Source organism: Mobula hypostoma, chromosome 24 (assembly GCF_963921235.1).
Source record: "Mobula hypostoma chromosome 24, sMobHyp1.1, whole genome shotgun sequence".
In the NCBI taxonomy this organism is placed as follows: domain Eukaryota; kingdom Metazoa; phylum Chordata; class Chondrichthyes; order Myliobatiformes; family Myliobatidae; genus Mobula; species Mobula hypostoma.
The window spans coordinates 27496569-27518945 of record NC_086120.1 but is presented as its reverse complement, the minus strand read 5'-3'; the positions used below and the strand labels follow the sequence as shown (position 1 = coordinate 27518945).

The 22377-nt window shown below is 40.7% G+C and overlaps 1 protein-coding gene across 7 annotated transcripts in view; it reads left to right on the top strand.

The window, feature by feature from the left end:
* Positions 1 to 22011, top strand: part of LOC134337302 (CREB-regulated transcription coactivator 1-like) — a 60040-nt gene extending 38029 nt beyond the window's left edge. The window contains exons 10-14 of one of the 7 annotated variants that reach the window (XM_063032191.1): positions 1851 to 2063; positions 6627 to 6728; positions 9712 to 9792; positions 10311 to 10488; positions 21681 to 21912. In XM_063032191.1, coding sequence (XP_062888261.1) covers positions 1851 to 2063; positions 6627 to 6728; positions 9712 to 9792; positions 10311 to 10488; positions 21681 to 21766 — 660 coding nt within the window. In that variant the 3' untranslated portion in view covers positions 21767 to 21912. Of the gene's footprint in view, positions 1 to 1850; positions 2064 to 6626; positions 6729 to 9711; positions 9793 to 10310; positions 10489 to 11046; positions 20007 to 21680 lie in introns of those variants that run through there. The other 6 variants (XM_063032189.1, XM_063032193.1, XM_063032190.1 and 3 more) reach the window with 6 other exon arrangements.
* Positions 22012 to 22377: the final 366 nt, after the last annotated feature.

Here is a 22377-nt window from a genome sequence, read left to right as displayed (position 1 = left end):
GTGAGTGACACATCTCCAGACTCTGCAGGACTTTGATTGCAGAAGAACTTAGACAAATTGGAAGAATGGGCAAAGAAAAGTGGCAGATAAAATACAGTATGGGAAATGTATGATAATGCATTTTGGTAAAAGGAACAGTAGTGCAGACTATTATCTAAATGGGGGAAAAAAATTCAAATATCAGGGGTGCAAAGGGACCTAGGAGTCCTCGTGCAAAACTCCCAGAAGGTTAATTTACAGATTGAGTCTGTGGTAAAGAAGGCAAATTGAATGTTGGCATTCATTTCAAGAGGAATAGAATATAAAAGCAAGGGGATAATGCTACAGCTTTATAAGACACCAATCAGACCATACTTCGAGTATTGTCAGCAGTTTTGGGCCCCATATCTCAGAAAGGATATGTTGCCATTGGAGAGAGTCCAGAGGAGGTTCATGAGGATGATTCCAGGAATGAAGGAGTTAACATATGAGGAGCGTTGGGCAGCTTTGGGCCTGTACTCACTGGAATTCAGAAGAATGCAGGGGGATCTCATTGAAACCTACCGAATGTTGAAAGGACTAGATAAGGTGGATGTGGAGGGGATGTTTCCTATGGTGGGGGTGTGCAGAACTAGAGGACGCAGCCTCAAAATTGAGGGCAACCCTTTAGAACAGAGGTAAGGAGGAATTTTTTTTTGCCAGAGAATACTGAATCTAGAATGCTCTGCCACTGACAGGTGTGAAGACCAAATCATGGGTATATTTAAGCAAAGGCAGATATATGGGGTTGAGTGGGATCTGGGATCAGCTACGATCGCATGGCAGAGCAGGCTTGATGAGCTGAATGTCCTAATTCTGCTCCTATGTCTTATGGTGTTATTTTTCCCGCCATCTGCAAGGCACGTCAATAATGATGGAAGACTTTCAACTTGAATGGATGAATGCAGTGTAGAACCTGAATGCCATCTAGATCAAGAGGCTAGATGATATTGTATTCACCATCCTAAAGATTCATTGTTTCTGCTACTGATGCACAGTAGCTGCAGTGTGTATCAACTTAAAAGTAATCAACTAGACAACTGCAGAAGTATTTGTCAATTCTATGATCTTTTTACGCAAAGAATAACAAGGGCAGAAGGAGCCTAGAAACATTATCATCTGTAGATTCCTCTGCCAGTCACAATGCATCACCAGTTCTTGTGGCCCACCACCACCTCTTCAAGTGAAATTAAGGGCGGCAGTAAGTTCTGGCCTTGTCAGAATGCCCAGATCATGAACAACAATAAAATGAAAATGTCTTAAGGTGCTTCATCATGGGCTTTCCAACTAGCTGGGTCAGAAGTGGAATTGTACTGACAATTGTAAAATGTTCAGATTTTTCACTTTCAGGTAGTGCAAATGTTAATGGCTAATTGAAGAATTAGTTATTCTGCAGTGAGCAACATGCTACTTGATTCTCTAAATCTTTCCCCCATCTGGCTGATTGGCAGAAGGCAAAGAGGAACAAGAGGATGTTTTATTTAGCTGTATACATGTATAGGTCTGAAAGGCAATTAAACTTGAATATGAACAAAGAAAACCCTTTTAAGCTGTCAGTGACTAGTGGTGCTCTGCAGGATTCAGGGGTCACTACTTTTCAAACTATGTGTTAACGATCTGGATGCTAGAATTCAGGGATTTCATGATTCAAGGACAATCAGAAATAACAATAATTGCCAGTAACAGTAAGTTAAGCACGCCTGCCCCCCCCTTTAACCCACCTCTTTCATGAGTGGCCCGAAGGTAGAGCATTCAGTCCATACTTTGGAAAGGTTGTTCTGTGCTGTATTGTGCATTGTGTGGCAGGCTGTTGAGTTTCTGTTTCATTGTAGGCTGTTGCTATGGATGCATTAGCATTGGAGCAGCACCTTCCTGCATATCCATTTTTCACGCAACAGACAACACAGCCACAGTCACAGAGCTCCAGTAGCCTGGGTCAGAGTACGCAAATACAGCAGAGCAGTGGGCAGAAGCAGGCAGCCACAGTGCCACAATCTCCTCCAATGAACCAAACGCAGGCACCAATAGGAATGGATATCAGCACGGTAAGTATGAGGCTATGGCAAAGTTGATAAAAAAAAAATCATGATTTCTCAATCTTTGCCCATCTTGCATAGAGAAAAATTCTGTAAGAGTGAAATAAGTTTAGTGAAAAGTTGCATGTAATTATTGGTACATTTTGCAGGTCATTGCTCATTGGATACCACATGAACTGAATAAAAACCCACAGTTGTGCTTCATCCCAGCTGCAGTAATTCACAGACACTGTAGGTCCTGTCTGACTACAGGTGCAGCGCTCCAAGTTTCATCGTAGGGGTGTGAGGGCAGAAGCATATTCTGGAGCTTTGCTCCATGGCCTTTGGGGATCAGACAATATATTAATATAAGGACTCCGTTTGGAGGGCAAAAGAAGTGTCTGTTAGCTGCTTTCTATTTTGGGAGTGCCTTTACAGGACTCTGAGCTCCTTAGTTCACACCTTGTGGGTCTAGATACGTAGAAACCTCTTATGCCCCATGAGCATACTGAGCTAATTGTGGTCCAGGTCCTGCTGTAACCTTTTGTTTTTGCCTGGATATTGTGTGTGTGGACAGTTTAACATTAATCGGATACACTTCTAGTCTCCAGTTATAATTTCTTATGTAATTAATTTTTATGAGATTCCCTATTGTGTAGTTTCATGGAGGTTCAATTGATTCATTTTGATTTTGATGAGTGCACCACATTTTTGCTTCATTCTATTTCTTGTGCCATAATTCTGTGAAGTTACATTGGTTGTCTCACATGTACTGATTTTTTTTAATATGTTTCCTCATCAACCTAATTGATTATAGAGCAGGTAAGCTTGCGGCCTATAGGGTTGGTAGAAACATAATCAGCCAGCAGTTTCAAAAGAGCTGTTGAGAGAGAATAATTTGCAAACAACTGGGAAAAGGTCAGGCGAATGGGATAACTATACCAGGAGGTATACTGACTCAAAGGCTCAAGTGCCCTTCTGTGCATTAACAGTTCTGTTGTGATTTAGCTGGATGATGTTCTCTACTTTTTGTGGACAAATCTAACCAATGATGAAGAGTAGCTCTCTAAGGGAAGTAGACCTGTGACTGAGATAATTTGTTTGTATTTCACAGCACGTGTGTACCATTATACCCATTAAACCAGCGTTGTCTCACTGAACAAATTCTCCCCTGAATGCTTGTTACTGATGTGCTTTAAAATTGTTACCTTTGCATTTTTTTTGGTTCCCCTTTTCTATTATTACAGATAGCTTACAGGGGCAGAAGAAAAGATACTAACAATTAGAAGGTTAAAACTGCAAGGCTAGACCGTGAGCTGACACATTAAAGGCTTTTAAGGTCACGAAAGAGTTTAATGGAGTAGACACTGAGTTGTTTCCACATGGAGTTGCGTAAAACTAGAGGTCATATATACACGATTAATCCAACGAAACATTCAAAAGAAGATTTATTCCTTTGAGACCAGTGGGAAACTGGAATTCAATGCCACAGGGAGTGTTTGAGATGCAAGGTAAAGACTCCTTGAAGGGAAAGCTGGATACATATAGAGTGAATGGAAAGATATTTTGACAGGGTGAGTTGAAGATCGATAAGAGAAAGATGATATGGAGCATAAACACTAGCACATAATGGCCTGCTGTAATGAAGTAGGGACTTGACCTGAAACCTAAATCTTTACCTCCAACTGCAGCAGTTTGTTTTGTTTTCTCCAACTAAGAGCACCTGCAGTATTCTCACATATTCTCACTGTAACCTGACCAAAGAGCTGTAATTTATTGTGCCCATTCATTTGTGATTAAAACTTCTGTTTATAAAACCCAGTTTTATAGGTTTTTAAGACTTTGGTCAGCTTGTGCATCCAACTCCCCAGCTCCCTGATTTCATGCTGTTTAGTGTAATTGCCCTTGTTTATTCTCTCTGTCATTTCTCTCCAATATTAATATTCCTTTTTTACGTTCTTTTGCAGTTTCATAAGACAATAATTCATACACAGTATTAGTGTATTTTCTACAGATGCTAATTGGCTTATTTAACTGTTTAAATATGTGTATATAAAATATTTGAAATTGTATTCCTCACATTCAGGACACCCTTTTTCACATTCCTCTAGCCCAAGAAACTCCCATTATCAGTCCTTTGTCGCCCAAACACCAACCTCCTAATCCCATTTCCTCAGTCCCTGGAGATCTTCCTCTCCAAATACCTTTGTCAATCCAAAGGCACAACATCCACTGCATTAACTTTAGCCCATAATTAGTTATTTTTGCAAAGAACTTTCACAAATTTGTGAACACTAGGTTTCACAAGTTTGACTCTTAAAATTTTCTGTTAGCTATCCTTGGAAAAACCTTTGTCCTTTTCAGTGTGTGTGAATTTTATGCCATAATGTGGCTCCTAAGATTTGGCTAGTTTAGTTATAGAGTCAAAGAGTGATACAGCACAGAAACAGGCCAGCATGTCCCTGCTGACCTTTTTGTCTATCTGCATTAATCCTATTGTATTAGGTTGATAACCTTTAATATGTTGTTGAAGTGCCTTTCTCAATGTCTGTTAAATATAGTGTTTGCATCTGATTCCATCACCTTCTCTGCCAGGTGTCAACCACTCTTTATATAAAAAAAAAAGAAAAACCTGTAAATACCCTTTAGAACTCCTCCTTCCACCTTAAATCTATGCCCTCTTGTTTTTGACATCACTGTCATGGAGAAAAGATTTTGACTATCAGACCTAGCTATCTGACTTATAATTCTATATAATACTATCAGGCTCAGCCTCCTTTGCCTCATTCTCTCCTGGCAACTAAAATCCTCCAATTTAGGCAACCTCATAATGAAACCTTGGACCTTCTCCATCATATCCTTGTGTGGTGATCAGAACTGCACACAGCATTCCAAGTGTGTTGTAACTGGTGGTTTGTAAAGTTTCAGTGTAACATCCCAACTTTTGTGTTCGAAGCATGGCATATGCCTTCCTCACCATCCTAACTACCTATGTTGCTACTTTCATGGAACTATGGACCTGAACTCCAAGGTGCTTAGTGCCAAAAATAGTAAATACTATTTATAGTATATGTCCTAGCCTTATTAGACTTCCCAAAATGTATCACCTCACATTGGTCTGGATGAAATTCCAATTGCTAATGCTCCACCTGGCTTTGCACCTGATCTACATTCTTCTATAGCCTTAATCAATCTTCCTTGTTATCCACAACACCATCAACTTTAATATATCATTTGCAAACTTACTAATCGTACCTTATGTTGTTAATAAAAATTTTAAACAAGAATTCCAGCAATGATCTTGCCACTGGGCTCAAACTTCCGATCAGATTAGTTGCAAGCTGCCTGAAATATCCCATTTTTCTACTTAAAATCCTTTATTAGATCACATCTTTATTTTGCTCTTTTTCTTAGAGGAAAGTTTGTTCAGTCTTTCCTGATAGTTTTAATCTCTAAGTTCTAGCACTGTAATTTTTGCAGCTGACCTATATCCTATTTGTAATAAAATCTTTTAAACAGATGTGCCATATTCACACTCTTGGACAGTTAGACAAAGGCATTGCAAATGATAGCAGTTCAGTTGTATGTCACTCTATTTCCTTTTTTCAAGCTTTCTCTTTCCTCACTAAATCTTCCTATTTGAGCAGTATCTTCTTCCCTGGTAAAGGTTTGGCAGTGGGTTCATAAAGTCAAAATGTCGAGAAAGCTGTAACTTTGTACAATTAAGCCGTTAAAAACAAGGCCCCACAAAAGAATGGAAAAAAACGTTTTTTTCTTTTTCAACATTTAATGACATTCCAAGCCACTTTATGGCTAATGTAATTTTTGAAACCATACCTACATTATGTTGGAAGCAATGCTGCAAGAATCTTGTTCACCAAATCTCACAAATGGGAATGAAGAAAATGACCAAATAATACTTGAGATAAATAGTCCTAAGTTAACAGGAAAAAGACGTTGACAATTTTTGGAATAGTGCTGTTGAAACAAAAGAAATCGGTGTAAAAGAATCAACATTGTGTCAATATTGACTGGAGGTGTTGAGAAAGAACAAGGGAACAGTGTATAGGGAACAAAGACGAGGCAAGGAGTAGGGCTTGTTGAAGGTGGGGAGTGGTGATGATGATAAGAAAGATGGGAAAGCAAGGAGCACAAGGAATAAGGGTGCCCAGAAAGGATTAAAGGAAAGGAAAAGTAGAACATGAAAGGAGGGGCATGGTGTTGAGAAGAGGGAGAGGGAAGAATGGTTTCTGAAAAAAATGGATATGAAGTATAGAGGTGGTCCCACAAATGAAGCTAGAGTGTAGGGTGCAGGTAAGCTGGCCAACAGAGGGGATGGATCTTCAATTTCATTGGAAGGGACCAACTGAATCACAGTAGGTCACTTGGAATTCATCCTCGGATATCTTACAAAAGAAGACAGAAGGTCAAATAAGTCATAGTTTCAGAACATTAGAGCCAATGTTAGTCTCAAGTAGATATGAATTGATTAAAATGGTTGGACCTGGGTTTTTATCTAACAGGTAAGTTTAATACCCAGGTTGCTATGCTCTGCATATCTCTGCAGTCGCTTTTAACTCTCTTGTTCTTTAGCCTTCCCTCCAGCAGTACCGCAGTAATGCGGGATCTCCAGCCAACCAGTCTCCCACCTCTCCTGTCTCCAATCAAGGCTTCTCTCCAGGAAGCTCCCCGCAAGTAAGGGAACCATTGCATCCAGCGCTTGACTTGCTGTTGTAACTGATTCATTATTTGCATTTGTCTTCTTCCAGAATTGCCTCTCATCATAGTTCACTTGTCATCTATCATCACTATGTGCGTTTCTCAATATTACCAATAACTATTTCTGAACCTTTGACATGTTTCTTTTTGTCACTATATGTGGGTTTATCCATGTGTAACTCTAGTCAGGGCACTATCTGCATGCATGTCAATGTACAGGTACTGTTGTGCATTTTCTGTATTTGTATATTTCTGTGCGCATGTTACTGTGTATATCTATGTGAGAGGTTCAAACACGGTCTTGTGTTGACAATCAATGCCTGCTGAGTTTATTGAAATACTACAGTTTCATAGCAAGTTAGAAAGCAAATAATTTTTAGACAATTATATGAAACTTGTCACATCTGAAAGAAGCATCCCTTCGACAGACTGTGAGGGATGGTGAGCAGGAAATGTATTTAGAGTGTGTGTCGTTGGGGAGATAGGAGCAGTGTTAGTAAGAGCAGAAAATTTTCCCTTGGACTATGGGTGAGCGAGAGACATTCTTTTGGAAAGCAGGAAGGAAACATTCGCTTGGGAGTGAGCAAGTGGGAAATAATTATTTGTCTGAACAAACATTATTGCCTTGGGAGTCAAGTGTGAGTAGGAAAATTGGGAGGTAAGCACAAGCAAGAAACTGACATGGGACGTGAGCAGGAGCACAAATCATTGCCTTGAGAGATAAGTGCAAACAGCACTTTGTGGAAGTGAAGTGTGAGCAGAAAAAGAACATTATCTCCTGTGGCAAGTCTGAATGATACATTAACTTGGGATAATTGTGAGTAGTAAGCGTTATTTTGTAAGTGAATGTAGGGTGACAACATTTGCTTTGGGGAAAATGAGCGGGAAACATTTGTTTGGGGTGTGTGTGAACTGGAAACATTATCAGGCACGTGTCAACAGGAATTACTCTCTTGATGTTGTGTGAGCAAGAGAGCAGGTGTGAACAGGAACATTTTGGGGCAGGTCTGAGTCAGAAATATTTGCTTTTGGGATGATTTTGGTTGCAAACATTTGCTGGGAATGGGAGGAGGTAACATTCCCTGGAAAGTGAGTGTGGGCAAGAAACAAGAACTTGGAGTGGGTATGAGCAGGAAGCAATCATTTTGGGGTAAGTGTGAGCTAAAAGCATTAACACCAGGTGAATGTGAGCAAGAGACATTCTCTTGGCTGCAGTGAGCAGAAGGGATTCACTCAGGGTGAGTGTAAGCTAAGAGTGTTTCCTTCAGAGCAAGTGTAAACCAGGAACATAGTATTATGAAGCAAGTATGACTAGGATGCTTTAGCTTTAGGCAGAAAATTCCTTGCTGTGAATTGTGAGCAGGGAGCATTTATGGGGGCAGGGCAAACAAGTGCTAAGAAACAACCCATGTGAGCGAGAACCATTCCCTTGGAGTGACTATGAGTTGGGAACAACTGCCAGGGAAATGTGAACCTTCTCTTGTGAGTGAATGTGAACAGTAAACCTTCCCTTGGGGCTGAATGTCAGGAGGAATTCTTCCCTTAGGAGTGTGGCTAGTAAGAATCATTCCCTTAGAGATCTGTGCGAGGAGAAAGCACTTGTTTGGAGGCCAGTATGAGCAGGAAGTATTTTCTTGGGTGCAAGTATGAGCCTATGTCAGTGTGTCAGAGAAGAAACCTTCCTTCATGGGTGACTGTGTGTAGGAAACCTCAAGTAAGTGCGAGCAGGGTCTGAATGTGAGTAAGAAAGTATCCAATGATCTGGGTAAATATAAAACATATTCTTGGGGATGAGTCGGAGCAGGAAACAATCTACTGGGAGATGAATATGAGAAGCATTTCCTTGTAGAGATGAGTGTGAACAAGGAAAAGTTGCTTGAGGATTGAGTGTGAATTAGAAACATTACCTTTGTGTGTGAATGTAGCTGGAAAGTTTCCTGGTGGGAGAAGTGAATAAGAGTTGTGGGTGTGAATATAAAACATTGTCTTGGAGAGAGAAGGAGCAGAAAGTTGCTTATCTGTAGTTGGCCAGCAACCTCTCTTCACCCCCACCTAATCCAGTCCCGCTCCACTGTACCTGTAACTTGTAACCAGTGGGAAGAGTAATGTGGATCAAACTCAAACAAAAATGGTCATTGGGAACTAACCAGTGAGGATGGCAGTACAGACTGACATTCTATGTAACTAAGAAATGAATCACAAATCCTCTTTATTTTTTCTCTCACATATTTCTCCCTGGGAGTGGTGAGAGAGGTCCCTTGAGTGGTATGTGGTTTGTGAAGCTGTTTCCTCTGAGTTGTGTGCTTGCTTTTTGTAAGTCTCTGTCTAGTTTGATGTTTGTTGGAGGCGCTGCAATTATTATTATAGTCTTCTTGCTTATAGCCAATATAGTGTGATTCCTTTGAATCCTGCTTTGCAATGTAGTACAGGCAGTCAAATAAATGTTGAGCTTCACTAGGTGAAAATTAAGTAGCATCATCTGAATTAGTATCATAGAAATCTGTTGAAATTGTAACCGAAGCCAGCCATTCAGCCCACCAACACGAGACATAATGCCCAAGCAAGAGATTTGTTTTCATCACGTTGATCCTTCGTCGTTCTGTACTTATGCAGACTCCAGTAGTCCTTAGAGTTAGATGACATAGAAGATCAAATTTCTTTAACAGACCAGCTCTATAGATTGTCCAGGTACTAAATACAAAGTAAGTAAAGCTGGGGAGGGTTGCAAATGATTTTAATCTGGCCTTTTGGAGTACTGTCCAAAGAAATGCTCTGGGCTATGTCTAGTTCCCAGGGGCAGTGTTGTATACTGCAGGTGGCAAGGAACTAGAGAGTCACTTAGTATGTGATTGAGCAATTGTTTGTATTTATGTGCATGTCCGTGAGTGCATGGCCATCACAGGATGATAAGTTTGTGACAAAAGACATCTCTAGGCAATAAACCATTTTTTTCCAACAGACATCCATACTCGGGAGTGTATTTGGAGATTACTACGATCAGCAGCTAACAAGCAGGCAGGCCAATTCACTGTCACACCAGGTATGCACAGAGGGCAAACTCCACTACACATAACAATCTGCTGCACATCAGATACGAGGTGGAGCAACTTCCACAGAGCACCAAGTTTTAAATATTTGGTCCAGAGTTTGAAAGTTTAAGCTTTGATTTGTCCTGTGTTGAGGCTGTTAATGTGAGATCCATCCAAATTACTTTCTGTCTGCAGGTGTGACTGGTTTTGCTTCATTCATGCCCATAAATGATTAATTATGGCTAGAATTCATAACGTTTTATATGGTGTCTCACATTTGATCTGGAACTAGCACAAGTAGAATCATAGAGCATACAGCACAGAAACAGGCCCTTCAGCCCATTTAATGTGCTGCACTATTATTCTGCCTAGTCCCATAAACCTGACCACAGCCCTCCACGCTCCTCCCATTCATGTAACTATCCAAACTTCTCTTAAATGTTGCAATCAAACTCACATCCACCCTGGGTTGGAGGCTGGTGGGTACATTCCAAGATATAAGTCTAACTCTCTGTATTCTTTATTTTAGCTTGAACAGTTTAATATGATTGAAAGCCCAAGCAGCAGCAACAGCCTTTACAACCAAATCTCGACTCTGAACTACTCTCAGGCAGCAATGATGGGACTGACAGGGAGCCACGGGAGTCTGCATGACACACAGCTCAGTTATACCAACCATGGAAACATACCCAATATCATCCTGACTGGTGAGCATTTCCCAACAACCTTCTAACCTCGTACTGCTCAAATCATTGCTGGCTGATGCAATGCAAGAAGATGGGCTAGATCTCCCATACTGTGTCGGTCATTATCAAATCTATTTTGTTGACATTTTCAAGGATCTGACATATTACCATTTCAACCTCTACCCTTCTTCAACAATTGTTTTGTTGTTTGGCCCTCCATTTCAAAATATTGTAGATCCTGTGATAGGCTGCGAGCACCACCATTGCTCTGCATTTATAAAACTGTTAATCCCTTGACACAGTTAGGCAAGAATGGTTGCAGTTGGTTGTGACGAGAAGTAGAGAGGGAACTTTACACAGTGTCCCCTGCTGTGATACCATAATCTAAAGGAAATGTTCCAGAAGCTGGGCAAATTTATGGAGAGGAGGGGAGGGGAACGTGGACTTGGATGGCTTTCCTACCACGTGGATGGTTGTCTGAAGCCGGGTTGGCTGGGTTATGGTTATGGGGTTGGGAACTGATGCTTGTGTACAACTGCTAGAAGAACTTGCTTTTGTCTTTCTGTCTTTGGCTCTCAGTGACAGGAGAGTCTCCCCCAACTCTGTCGAAGGAGTTGACCAATTCACTTGCGGGTGTTGGAGATGTGGCTTTTGACACCGACTCCCAGTTTCCTCTCGATGAACTGAAAATTGACCCTTTAACGCTGGATGGTCTGCACATGCTGAATGACCCAGACATGGTGCTGACGGACCCCGCTACAGAGGATACTTTTCGCATGGATCGTCTGTAATAAGTAACACTCGGACCCAGGACAAATCGGGGAGGCAGCCAAACCCCACCAGGGAGCGGAAATCAAGTGACCGAGTACGATTGGTGGAATGATGTTAGCGTGAAAGCGTTACGTGCAATGAATTCCGCTTCTTGTTCTGAGCTTGCAGCACTGCAACCCTGAATGAACCAAGTATAGCGCTTGCAGCTGTGTGGCGCGCTCCTCCATTGCAGCGTCTCATTGACTCCATTTCATACCTAGGCCTCTTGTTTTATTTTCTGTAGCCCTGTTGATATTATCCTCTTGACCATGGTGGGCCGTAAATGCATCACTCTCATCGGCAGACTTAACGAGAAGAGTGGAATCATTCTGTGTGAGGTAACAACAACACACGGCAGCTCCAGGCCAACAGTTTGGTGACATATGTTACTTAAACCAAAGTCATCAAGTCAGAGGATTGCGTCATTGCATCGTTGCCATTGTGTTTCCCATGCTGCTCAATTCTTATTTATATTTTTACATTGTATGTGATTTCTCTCCCCTGTCCTGTTCCCTTCAGTGTTTGTGTTGAGCAAAAGCCACTGCCTTGTTGTATGTTGCTGAGATAGTAATTGAGAGAATGATGTGACACGAGCTAAGTGCATGGACAGAAATTGTATTACTGCCAATGTTCATGGGGGTGGGGGAGGCAGCTCTCGCTCCCAGTTGCATCCCTCTCATTTATTCCTTTCCAACAGCATTTGGAAAAAAAAATAGCCTCACATTTTCTGCAGGTCAGAGACCAGTGTTTGCTGCCAACTCTCCCTTAGAGGGAAACTGATTTTCTCACTCTCTTTCAGTAAGAAACTGATATTCTTACTCTTCCTCAGTGAGAAAATAACATTCTCACACTCTTGAGAAATCAATATTTTGCTTTCCTGCCCTCCAGATATAACAACAAGGTCTAACTTCAGAAGACTAATCTCTGCCCTCCCAACCAGGGATTGTAACCACCCCTTCCCCATCTTTGGTATGTGATATATAAATGGTATGAACATTTTTAGGGACAGGAGTGCACTGGAGGGGACTGTGACTCTCTCAACCCCCTGCATGGGGCCGTAGTTGTGTCCAAGCTTGTCGCTGTCCACCTAAACAAGAAATTCCAAAATATTTCAGTTCCAAGAGAGGGGGCTGGTCTACAATGTCAGATGGTCATCCACTAAAGTAATACACTACTGGGATTCTTCTCCCAACTCGTCCACTACAGGTTAAAACTCTGTCAAACTTTTAACTGTTACTGTTTTCTGCAACAGAAACACAAATATAGTTCAAGACACTAAGGTACTGCTGGTCTGCTTGGCCATCAGCATAGCTGACCTCCCACTAAAGTCTCTTGAGAGAGAACACTAAGTCATTTTTTCCCCGACACTAAATACAAATTATATAAAGCCCAGAGATTGTTTCATCTGCAATTGCTAGGCATTTCAAAGCTATAGCAGGTTTCTTTCAATGGTAGGTACCCTTGGCACTTCTTCGTTTGCCCCAGTTCGTAATGGACTGTGCAAAAAAACAGTAGACCTGTTCTTTCTCATGTGGGCTAATCCTCCATCATGCACTTCCTGTTCATTGAACGAATCTGCTGTCATGTCTTCTGTAACTGCACAATTCAGCAAACATTTATTTGTACTTTATAAAGGTACCTAGAGATACGTTCTGCGACAGTGTATCATTATGTTTACTAGAAGTTGTTTGAAGGGATATAGTCCACTGGTTCTAACTGTGCCAGTGTGAGCCCCAAGAAATGCTTTTCAAGATATTTTCTAGATAGTAAAGATTGGGAGCTATGTAAAAACAGCAAGATTTTAAAACTCCAAGTACATCAGGTATTAAAAGCTGATGGAAGCATTAAAAAATTAATAGGCGATGGAATATTGGCCTTTATCTGATTGCAGAGAGTTGAAGTGGTTACAACCATATAAAGCTCAGAATGAGATCCCACCCATAGTACTGATCTCATTTATGAAATCTGCACCTCTGGGGAAAATAGCGACAAGTGCAGAGTACAATCTCCATAATTGTAGTGGCATTGAAAGGGTTAATTTATGAAGCTGGATAAAGTTGCTTTGCTTTGTTTTCCAAATTCAGAAGAATGGTGATCTGATTGATCAGTTTGGAAGATTTGACTGGCTGAATAGAAAATGTTTGCTCAGTGGAGATTTTGCAGAGGTCTAGAATAAAAGGTCATAAATTAGACCCAGGCCGTTTGGAGGGCAACATGAAGCACCTCTTCCAACTTAGAACAGTGGAACCCTTCCCAAAGGAGCTTTGAAGTCTGAGGTGGATACATGCAGCAACAGATAATTGGGTAGAGCTTATTAAGTGGGTAGTGAATCTGTGGAATTCATTGCCACAGATGGCTGTGGAGGCCAAGTCAGTGGATATATTTAAAGTGGAGATTGGTAGTTTCTTGATTAGTAAGGACATCAAGGGAGAAGTCAGGAGAATGGGGTTGACAGGGAAATTAAATCAGCCATGATCGAATGGGAGCAGACTCGATGGGTTATGCTCCAACATCGTATGGTCTAAGTGGAGTAAGCCATGTCCTTATTGAACGTGAATCAGAGTCAAGGTGGTCCTGTTTTAATTCCACTTTAACAGGTTTTCTACCACACTTTGTGTGGCCCATGTGTGGTGAACAATGTGCTGCTAATCTCTGAGTAGCAGACATTGGGATGTGGAATATTTTTGTTCTGGTGCTGTATCTGCCAACAAGTGCTGATCTCATCCCAATAGTGTGCCATTCTATCCCTCCATATCAGTAGCCTTCTCCAAATACCTGCCCTAAATGCCGCGGCCATTGTGTCTAAACCAGATTTTATTTAATTCGATAATCTCTCGATAGTTGCCTGGTTTAATGTTGTGGTTTAATTGCCACTTCCTTTTGTGTCAGCTCCCTGATTCATTCCTCAAAGAAGAGGAAAAGATCAGGTTCCAGCTTAGATGCCAAAACTAAACCTACTGTCTAAACCACTGCTCTGATGTGATGTGGCCGCATTTGGCCAGGATCTCAGTGCTATTTGCTGCGCATTTCAGATTGGTACTGTGACCAGGTTGGTGCTGTGCTGCATTCCTGCAGTGTTGCAATGAACTGTGCCTCACACTCTGTTGTGCCTCTTTGAGCTGCATCCCTGCAGTGTCACTATGAGCTGTGCCTTGCTGTGCTGCATTAATGGACTGCTGTGATGCACTGTGCCTCACAGCACTGCATTGTGACAGTTTTGCAATGTTGTGCCTCGCCCTCTGCTGCAGTGTTGCAATGTGTTGTACCTCCACCTTTGCTGCAGTGTTGTATTGTGCTGACTGACGTTTCCTGCATTACTGTAGTGTGCTTCACTTCACACTGCAGCAATGCACTGCCTGACCTCTGCATTACTACAATGTTGCACTTTTCTCATTATAACATCATTTGTGCATGTTGAAGAGAAATTTTTAAGTGCTTCCCCTCACCCCAGGTGGGATTTTATAATTTAAAAAAACAAATGAAGCTAATTGGACAAGTTTGTTAGGGGGAAACTACAGCTGTCAACAATCTGTCACTGAATTTTATCATTGGTTTTTAGTTTAAGCTGTCAAATAGTTAATATTTACTTTCTATGAATGAGAGCAACATTCTCATAATTTCTTGAATAATGCAAAATTTGAAAACACCTGTAAGGTATTTTATCAAATACCTTTACCATCTGACACAATGAATGGGAACTTGGAAAGGCCAAGACCTAGGCTTGGGAAGCTGGCAGATGGTTGGAGCAGATTCTGAAATAGCCTGAACGTGCTGCAGGATTCTGAAAAGGAGAACAGATATTACTGTAGCATCAACCTTCTACCTCCTTACACCCTCAGACTATGTACGTGACTGAAGCTAAAACTAATCACAGCTTTTACATGGTGTGTAAATTTCCTGTGCTGGATTTGTGTGTGATTTTCTCCTGGACATCCCTCCCTGGAAGCAATGAAAATTGGATAAAGTTCCTTAATTCAGCCTCTGAACCCAGGAAACCCTTAATGACATTCAGATCATTCATGCTGATGTCCGTTTCTTTGAAGGCTTGCGCTGATCAAATCTCAACAGTAGACGCCTAGTGAAACATACAGGGGATTCCCTAGGCTGTTGGTGTAGTGATGAGCTGCATTAACCAAATTCCAAGTCCAGAGATGATTTGTATTGACCCAGACCTTGGGGCCCTGTAAGCAGCTGCATTAATCCAGATCCCAGCCCTGTGTGCTGAAGCATTAATTATCCCAACCTAAATTCAGTGGGGTGACACATTAACTCTCGGATTTTGTGAGCAAACGCATTAACTCGGATTCCAGGCTCTCTGAACGGCTGCATTCATGCTGATGTCCGTTTCTTTGAAGGCTTGCACTAATCAAATCTCAAGTTCACTGAGGAGCTACATTAACCTTGGGTTAACGCAACTGCTCATAGAACCCAGACCTTAGGGTCTGTGAGTGATTGCAATAAGCAGGTTCCAAGCCTTGTGAGGGCTATTATTCACCCAGCTCTTAGGTTCATGGAGGTGCTACATTAAACCAGGTCACAGATTTTGTCAGTGGCTGCATTAACCCAGATCCTAGTCTCTGAGGAGCTGTGTTAACCCAGATTACTGAGAATATATTCTATATATTCTCGCACATCTTTGATGTCCTTGTGAATTGAGTGAGAGTTAATCCAGTGGTGCTAAGTATTAAGGTTCTTTGATATACTTGTGGGAATAATTACTCTTGTATTCAAATGGATTTTTGTTCTGTAGTTATCTTGGAGATTATCAGAGAAAAGCAAAATGTTGAAGATGCTCTTAAAGCAGCAGAGCCATTAATTAAATCGGTGCTTACGAAATTTTATCCTTGAGATTATTGTCCAAAATAGCAAACTCAGGCTTTGAAGCTTTAAGCAAGAACATGGGTTTTATTAAGAAATTGTTGAATGCATTTAAATAATCTATTAGAAATTCTTCCTGTTTTGGCTTTACTATATGGTTTGTTGAGGGTATCATCTGATCTTTGGTGTTAAGTAAGATGAGCTGAGATTGTGATGAGTTCAGGATCAATCGTGGTGTTGCCCCTTGTTCAGTGTGCTAGCTGCAAATGTTGGTAACCTCTCCGATAGTAATCCAGAGCAATGGTCTTGGTTCTTAATGATTTGAGAGATGATTGTTATAATTGAGAGGGAAATGAGTAATGGCGATAGTTTACTGAGACCAAACATGCATCAATGTACTTATATCTAAGTTATATCCTTAACAATTATTGATACAAAGTATTTTTCATGTCACAAACGTGTTTAAGAATACAAGTCTGGGAGGGTTACCATATTTTGGTCAAGTGCTGTGGTAGGTGAAGAAGCAAAGAGCTCGTATTTAAGCGTTGTCTCTTGAGGACACGCCTGGCTGTTTCATAATTGAAATTCCTTTTCAATTCTGCTCATTTGTTCAGGCACGAGCCGCAGGATGAATCTGAAGGTGCCCACCATGACAAATACATGGTGTTATAGAGTGCACAGTGTTCCAGTGGTTTAGTAATCACATCTTACAAGATGTTTGCTCCCTGTAAATGTGAGTGTGTTTTGTTAGAAGACTGGGGGATTGCAACCTACTCATTGAAAGAATTGGAGAGGGATAAGTCTTGGACCTATAGCCCAGCCAGTCTAACATTGATAGAGAAAACTTTAGACTCTATAGGCAAGGCCAAAATGAATTGTCATTTGCAAAAGTCCAGGCTATTAAGTATGGGAAGTGTTATTAAATGCAGATGTGTTTGTCTAACTTTAATGAAATAACAGTTTGATGAGGGCATTAGTTACGAATATGGAGTTCCAGAAGATAGTTACCATGTAACTTAATGAGCTCAAAGGAACATTGTTTGCATGAGTACAGAAAGAGATATTAGTAATAAATGATTGATACTAAAATTGTTGGGGACAGTGCAATGGTGTTTCCCAGGAATTGGTATTAGAACCACTATCTTTTATGTACTAATTAATCTACTCTTGTATTCAAAGTACCATTTCAAAGATTAAATGTCACAAAATTGTGAAATTTATTAAGCATTGAGGGAGTTAGTTAAATACTTGAGGAGAAAATGCAGACTGGTAAAATGGACAGCCTTATGTACATAAAATTTAACAGGTAAAAGTGTGAAGTAATTTATTTTTATTGAATTACAATGAAGTTTAATTTAAACCATGCAGATTTAAAGGCAATGGGTGAACAGAAGGACTGGGGGTGTGTGTACAGAAAGCACTGAAGGTGACAGAACATGTTGTCAAAACTGTTTTAAAAAATCCCCTGGATCATTGGTCTTTAAAATCAGAGCTAAATCTTTTAAGTTCCTGGTAACCCAAGTTGGGGCATTGTGCCCACATTTGGTCAGTGCACTTTACAAAGACAGTCTGTGCTTTGGAGGGGATGCATCAGAATAGTCCAAGGCAAGAGGACCTTCAGTTATGTGGGAAGAGTAGCGTTTTCTCAACAGAGAAGGATGAGAGGAGAACTTCAAACTTGCAAAGGATGGAAAGGTCATGAAGAGCTTAGATAAGAAGGTGAAACGGTAATTGGACGGAAATTTGAAGGATAAAATTGCAAAATTGTGGGTAAGAGCAGGGGAATGGAATTAGTTTTATCCTGGCCAAGCACTAGGACCAGGCACAATGGTCAAATGCCTTATTGTGAAATTCCATTTTTCTGCAATATTGTGGCTGCAGATTACAGATTTAGTGTACTCTGCAGCTGGCTCTTAACTCTCCATATTTCATCCAACCATAAGAGGTTTGCAGTCTCTGGCCTACTCATCCCCATCACCACCTTCCCAATGAATTACAACACATCCTCTGATGGACTGTGGTTCTGCTGTATCTTAATGCTGCATCATTGTGCAGGGGTTGATTTGCTACTGCTGGTTAACCAGAACATTATAGGCCACTGTCAGAATGCAAGTTCTCATCATACTTCATACAAAAACTCCAAAACTATGCTGAACTTTGGTATTCTGATGTTGACTGTGGTGATGTATTTTCTACCTTCATACCTTCTGTAGATCCACTGTTGAAATGATGAAATATTGCACACATTACACTGCATTATACAGGGTGATGCTGTTTGGGGCAGTTCATTTACATGGGGCCAGTATGCTGTGTTCAATATGACAAAGGAGACAGGCGGACTATCCTTGTAGATATGGTGGGAGTAATTCATTTCTCAGACTTCTCATAGTATTTTTGAATTCATTACAGTCTGGTTTATACTGGGCTATAGTGATTGCTGCACCATTTAAACAGTGTCAGTGAGCAATCATTATAGTCTTGAAACCCAGTGTTAATTTCAATTCTGTGGCCAGGATCAATGGATGATGGCTACTGTGCCTATGTATTGAGGGTGCTTAAAGTGGAGGAAGAAGGAAAAAGAAACTGTGCTGATTATTTTCTGAACTGTTTACATGTTTGTTTTATAAACCGTTCACAGGATTACAATAAAAGGGTCGAGGCCTCAATGGTTAGGTTTAAAAAAAAATCAGAGTTGCTTTTTAATCTGGATTTACTTCAGATTGTGAGTAGCCAATAAAATAATTTTGGAACCAGATGAGTAAAATTTTTTGCTCGCCATCTTGTATAAAAAGAAAGGCACTCCCATTGAACCTAAACTGTAATTTGTGAAAGAATGTTCATCAAAATAGACTGAGAATGGTTCAGTACTCTCCTAGATGCTCAGGTAACATCAGAAGGCAACTCATTAACCTCTAGTTTACTGCGCATCAATATAGTTGTGATCCTTTAATTAACCTTTTTTGAATGATCTGTGCTTTAATTATTCAGTTAAAACATTTATCCTGCGTAATATCCTGAAAGATTCTGAATAACAAACACTCATGAAGTGGCACTTTACAATCAGATCATGTTGACGGAGGTCCTGTTTGACATAGCGCTAACCTGTGGCTGTCCTGTCCTCTTGAATCTTCTAGAGAACTGTGTGTGTACCAGACCCTGTGCATTTCACACCCTCACTCCCACAAGACAAACTCAGAAAATGAATTGGCAGCAAATCCTTTGTTTTCCCTGGAGATGCAGCAAAGCAGCTTCCCCCAAAGGGTCACCAATCAGATTCCGTCCTCAAACCCGCCAACACTTATTTATTTTTCTGATGTCTTGGTTTTTATAAATAAACTTTGAAATTTTGAAGAGGGTTTCAGATGTATTGCAAACCAATAACCTGTTATGACTGTCAAAGGATCTTCATTTTAAAATGTAAATGTTTTTTAAAGTTTATGTTTGTGTGGAGGCTTCTGTCTTTGTAAATGAAATGTAATAAAAGTTAAACAGTTTTCTGCTTGCAGTCTTTTGCACCTTTTCCTATTGTAATTTTCCCTGCTGAAGCCTGATTCTCTCCTTCCTCCAATGCACAACACATGTCTGAAACCTGTAAAGGCATGACACGGGACTAAAGTGGGACAAAGGAATGTTTTCAGAGCAGTGAAGAGGGGAATTTACTCTCCTAATCTCTGTTGTAGCTACTTTTGACAGAACATTATAGAGGAAGTTTTATTCTGTATAGAACTTTTCTGTCTTTTGACTCTGTATATAGCTCAATTCTTGTTTTGAAGTGGGTAGATTCATTTGGTGTCTAACTTGAGCTGTCCTTGACCTGAAAGTGTTTGCTGAGATAGGAGTGGGAAGCCTTACCTTATATCCAGTTCATGTTATTCTTGCCTGCAGAGTGTGTGTTTGGACAGGCCCTAAGTCTGTGTCTAATGAGCATGCAATAGCTGTTGAATGTTTGATACTGGGGGAAAAAGTGTACTTTACATATTTGCATTAGTATCAGACTATTAACTAAAAATTAGAAAATGAGAATCCACTGTTCCTGTTAAGTCTTGTAATTTCTTAAAGTTTCTGGCTGTTAATTAACTGCTGACAGATGATAAGTGGTATAAGAAAAATCTGGTAGTTGGTAGCTACTCTTTGCTACATACTGCTAGTTTAGCCAATTCTAAGTATCAAGGCAGTCCAAAAATGATCCTTCTGTTGTACTTCCTGTAAGATATAGAGAATATACTCCAGAAGTGACTTCCCAAGCAGTGTAAAATTGCTGCAAGATCCTGTCCTGTACTCTACCACATATAATGCATTCAGCTATCATTTAGCTTCGTTTGTACCTTACGTTTACTTGTTGCAATTCCTGAGCACATGGACTTTTCTAGAAACCAATGTTTACTAGTTTCTCAAAGTGTATAACTTTCTACTATGATGAAGCCCCACATTCCCAAGTTATATATCGCACCTGACACCTCCTTGCCCACTCACTCAACTTGTGACTCTCAGCATCCTCTTTCTAATTAGCTTTGAAAGAAGCACTTCTGAGCAGAAAATGGGAATATTTATTTTGTTATAATCTGAAAAAAGCAAATTAAAATATACAGTACAGATTACATTTGGGCCACCTCTAACTTAATAAATTTCATGTCAATAAAGTCCATATGAAACAAAAATATGCAGAATTATTTACAAAAGATAGAAGTGTGAAAAATTGCCTGTTTCATACTGTTATGTTAGGTCATTCCATTGCTCATGGCAACAATTTCCATCTATCCCTGAATGACAGATTTCTTTTGCAATGCTGGTGTTCAGAATCTCGGCTATTAAACATGTTATGGGAGATTTGAAAGTCAAACCCAGTGTAGTAGCCACTGTTTGTTAGAGTTCATCAGTTTGAAAAAAAACACAAAACCTAACAGACTAAAAGACCCTCCACCACATAACCATGACCGGTGACCCTAACCATTAAGCCTCTGGACACTACCTCCAGATCTCGGACCATCACCCTTACCCAATGGTGGTTTATCTTTTTTACATTAACAGGATAATGGGAACAGGTTTATTACCTGCAGCCTGGGACTAGACTTCTTGTGCAGCTTCTCTATGTTACTTGATTTTGTTATCACTCCTGCCATTGTTGTGATCTCTCACCAGTCCATCCCTTAGCTCAACAGCTAGTTTGTCAGGTAGGTGAATAGCTGAAGGGTTTGGTGGTACTTCCAACCCTTTAACTGGGAGGAATAGAAAGGCCCCAGAATGGAACACAGCATGTTGTCAGGTACCAGAAACCTCAGTTACGAGTAGAAATGGGAATAGTTTCCACATACCTGCTACACACATATCAAACCAGAGGAGATAGCTTCACTCAACTTCACTTCACTGAACTGTTTCCACAACATATGGACTCTACAACTCATTTTCTCAATATTAATTGTTTATATTATTATTTTCTCATTTTGTATTTGTACATGTAACACCCTGGTTGAGATTTTTATTCCCATGCGGTAGGTATTTCATTTTAGCAGTTCTGTAAGAGCAGTTTGTTCTGCTTTCAGCCTGTTTGGGTTCAAGCTGAGATAAGGGGCTTTGTTTTTCAACAGGAATGTGGTGTCAGCCAATCAGGATGGTGGAATTGGGAGAAGGCTCCAGAGAACGCTGGGTGGAGAGTTTTTGTGAGGGTCACTAGTGTGGGTCAAGACTGTTTTTTGGCGGGAGCTGTGAGAAGACAGGAGGGAAGATGGCTGAGGATGTCGTCCCTGTTGCACAAGGTGTTTTGTACAGATGAATGGCTTCTAGGAGGAATGATCAATACTCCCATGGGAGAGCCTGTTTGTTCGAGATGGATTTCAAGCGACATTGGGAAGGTAGTGTGTGCTTTCATGCAGACCGAGGGTCCGGTGTGCGTGTTACAGACATTAACTTGAGCTCCAACTTATGTGCACATTTGACTGTTTAATTATAATGGGCCCTTTTTGTTTGTTTCTTTCTTTAATAACTCTTTGATTAAGTTAACATTCATAAATATACTCTCTTTATAATTGTGTGCTGTGTACGAGCTGTTATTTCTTGCCGATGGGCAATTGCTGGGGGCGGGGGGGGGGGTGGTGTCTAGTAAATCACACAGCATTCACACAAACCGGGGTTTGGGTGGGTGAAACATCCCAACTTCACGGGCTTGGTGGGACCAAAGTCACATACACCCGAGACGTCCGGAGCCTGAGAAAGGTGAGTTTCTCGCTGCCGGGTTCAGTGGCTCTTAGCGAGGGGCTAACAAGCCACATTTCCAAAGATGCCCAG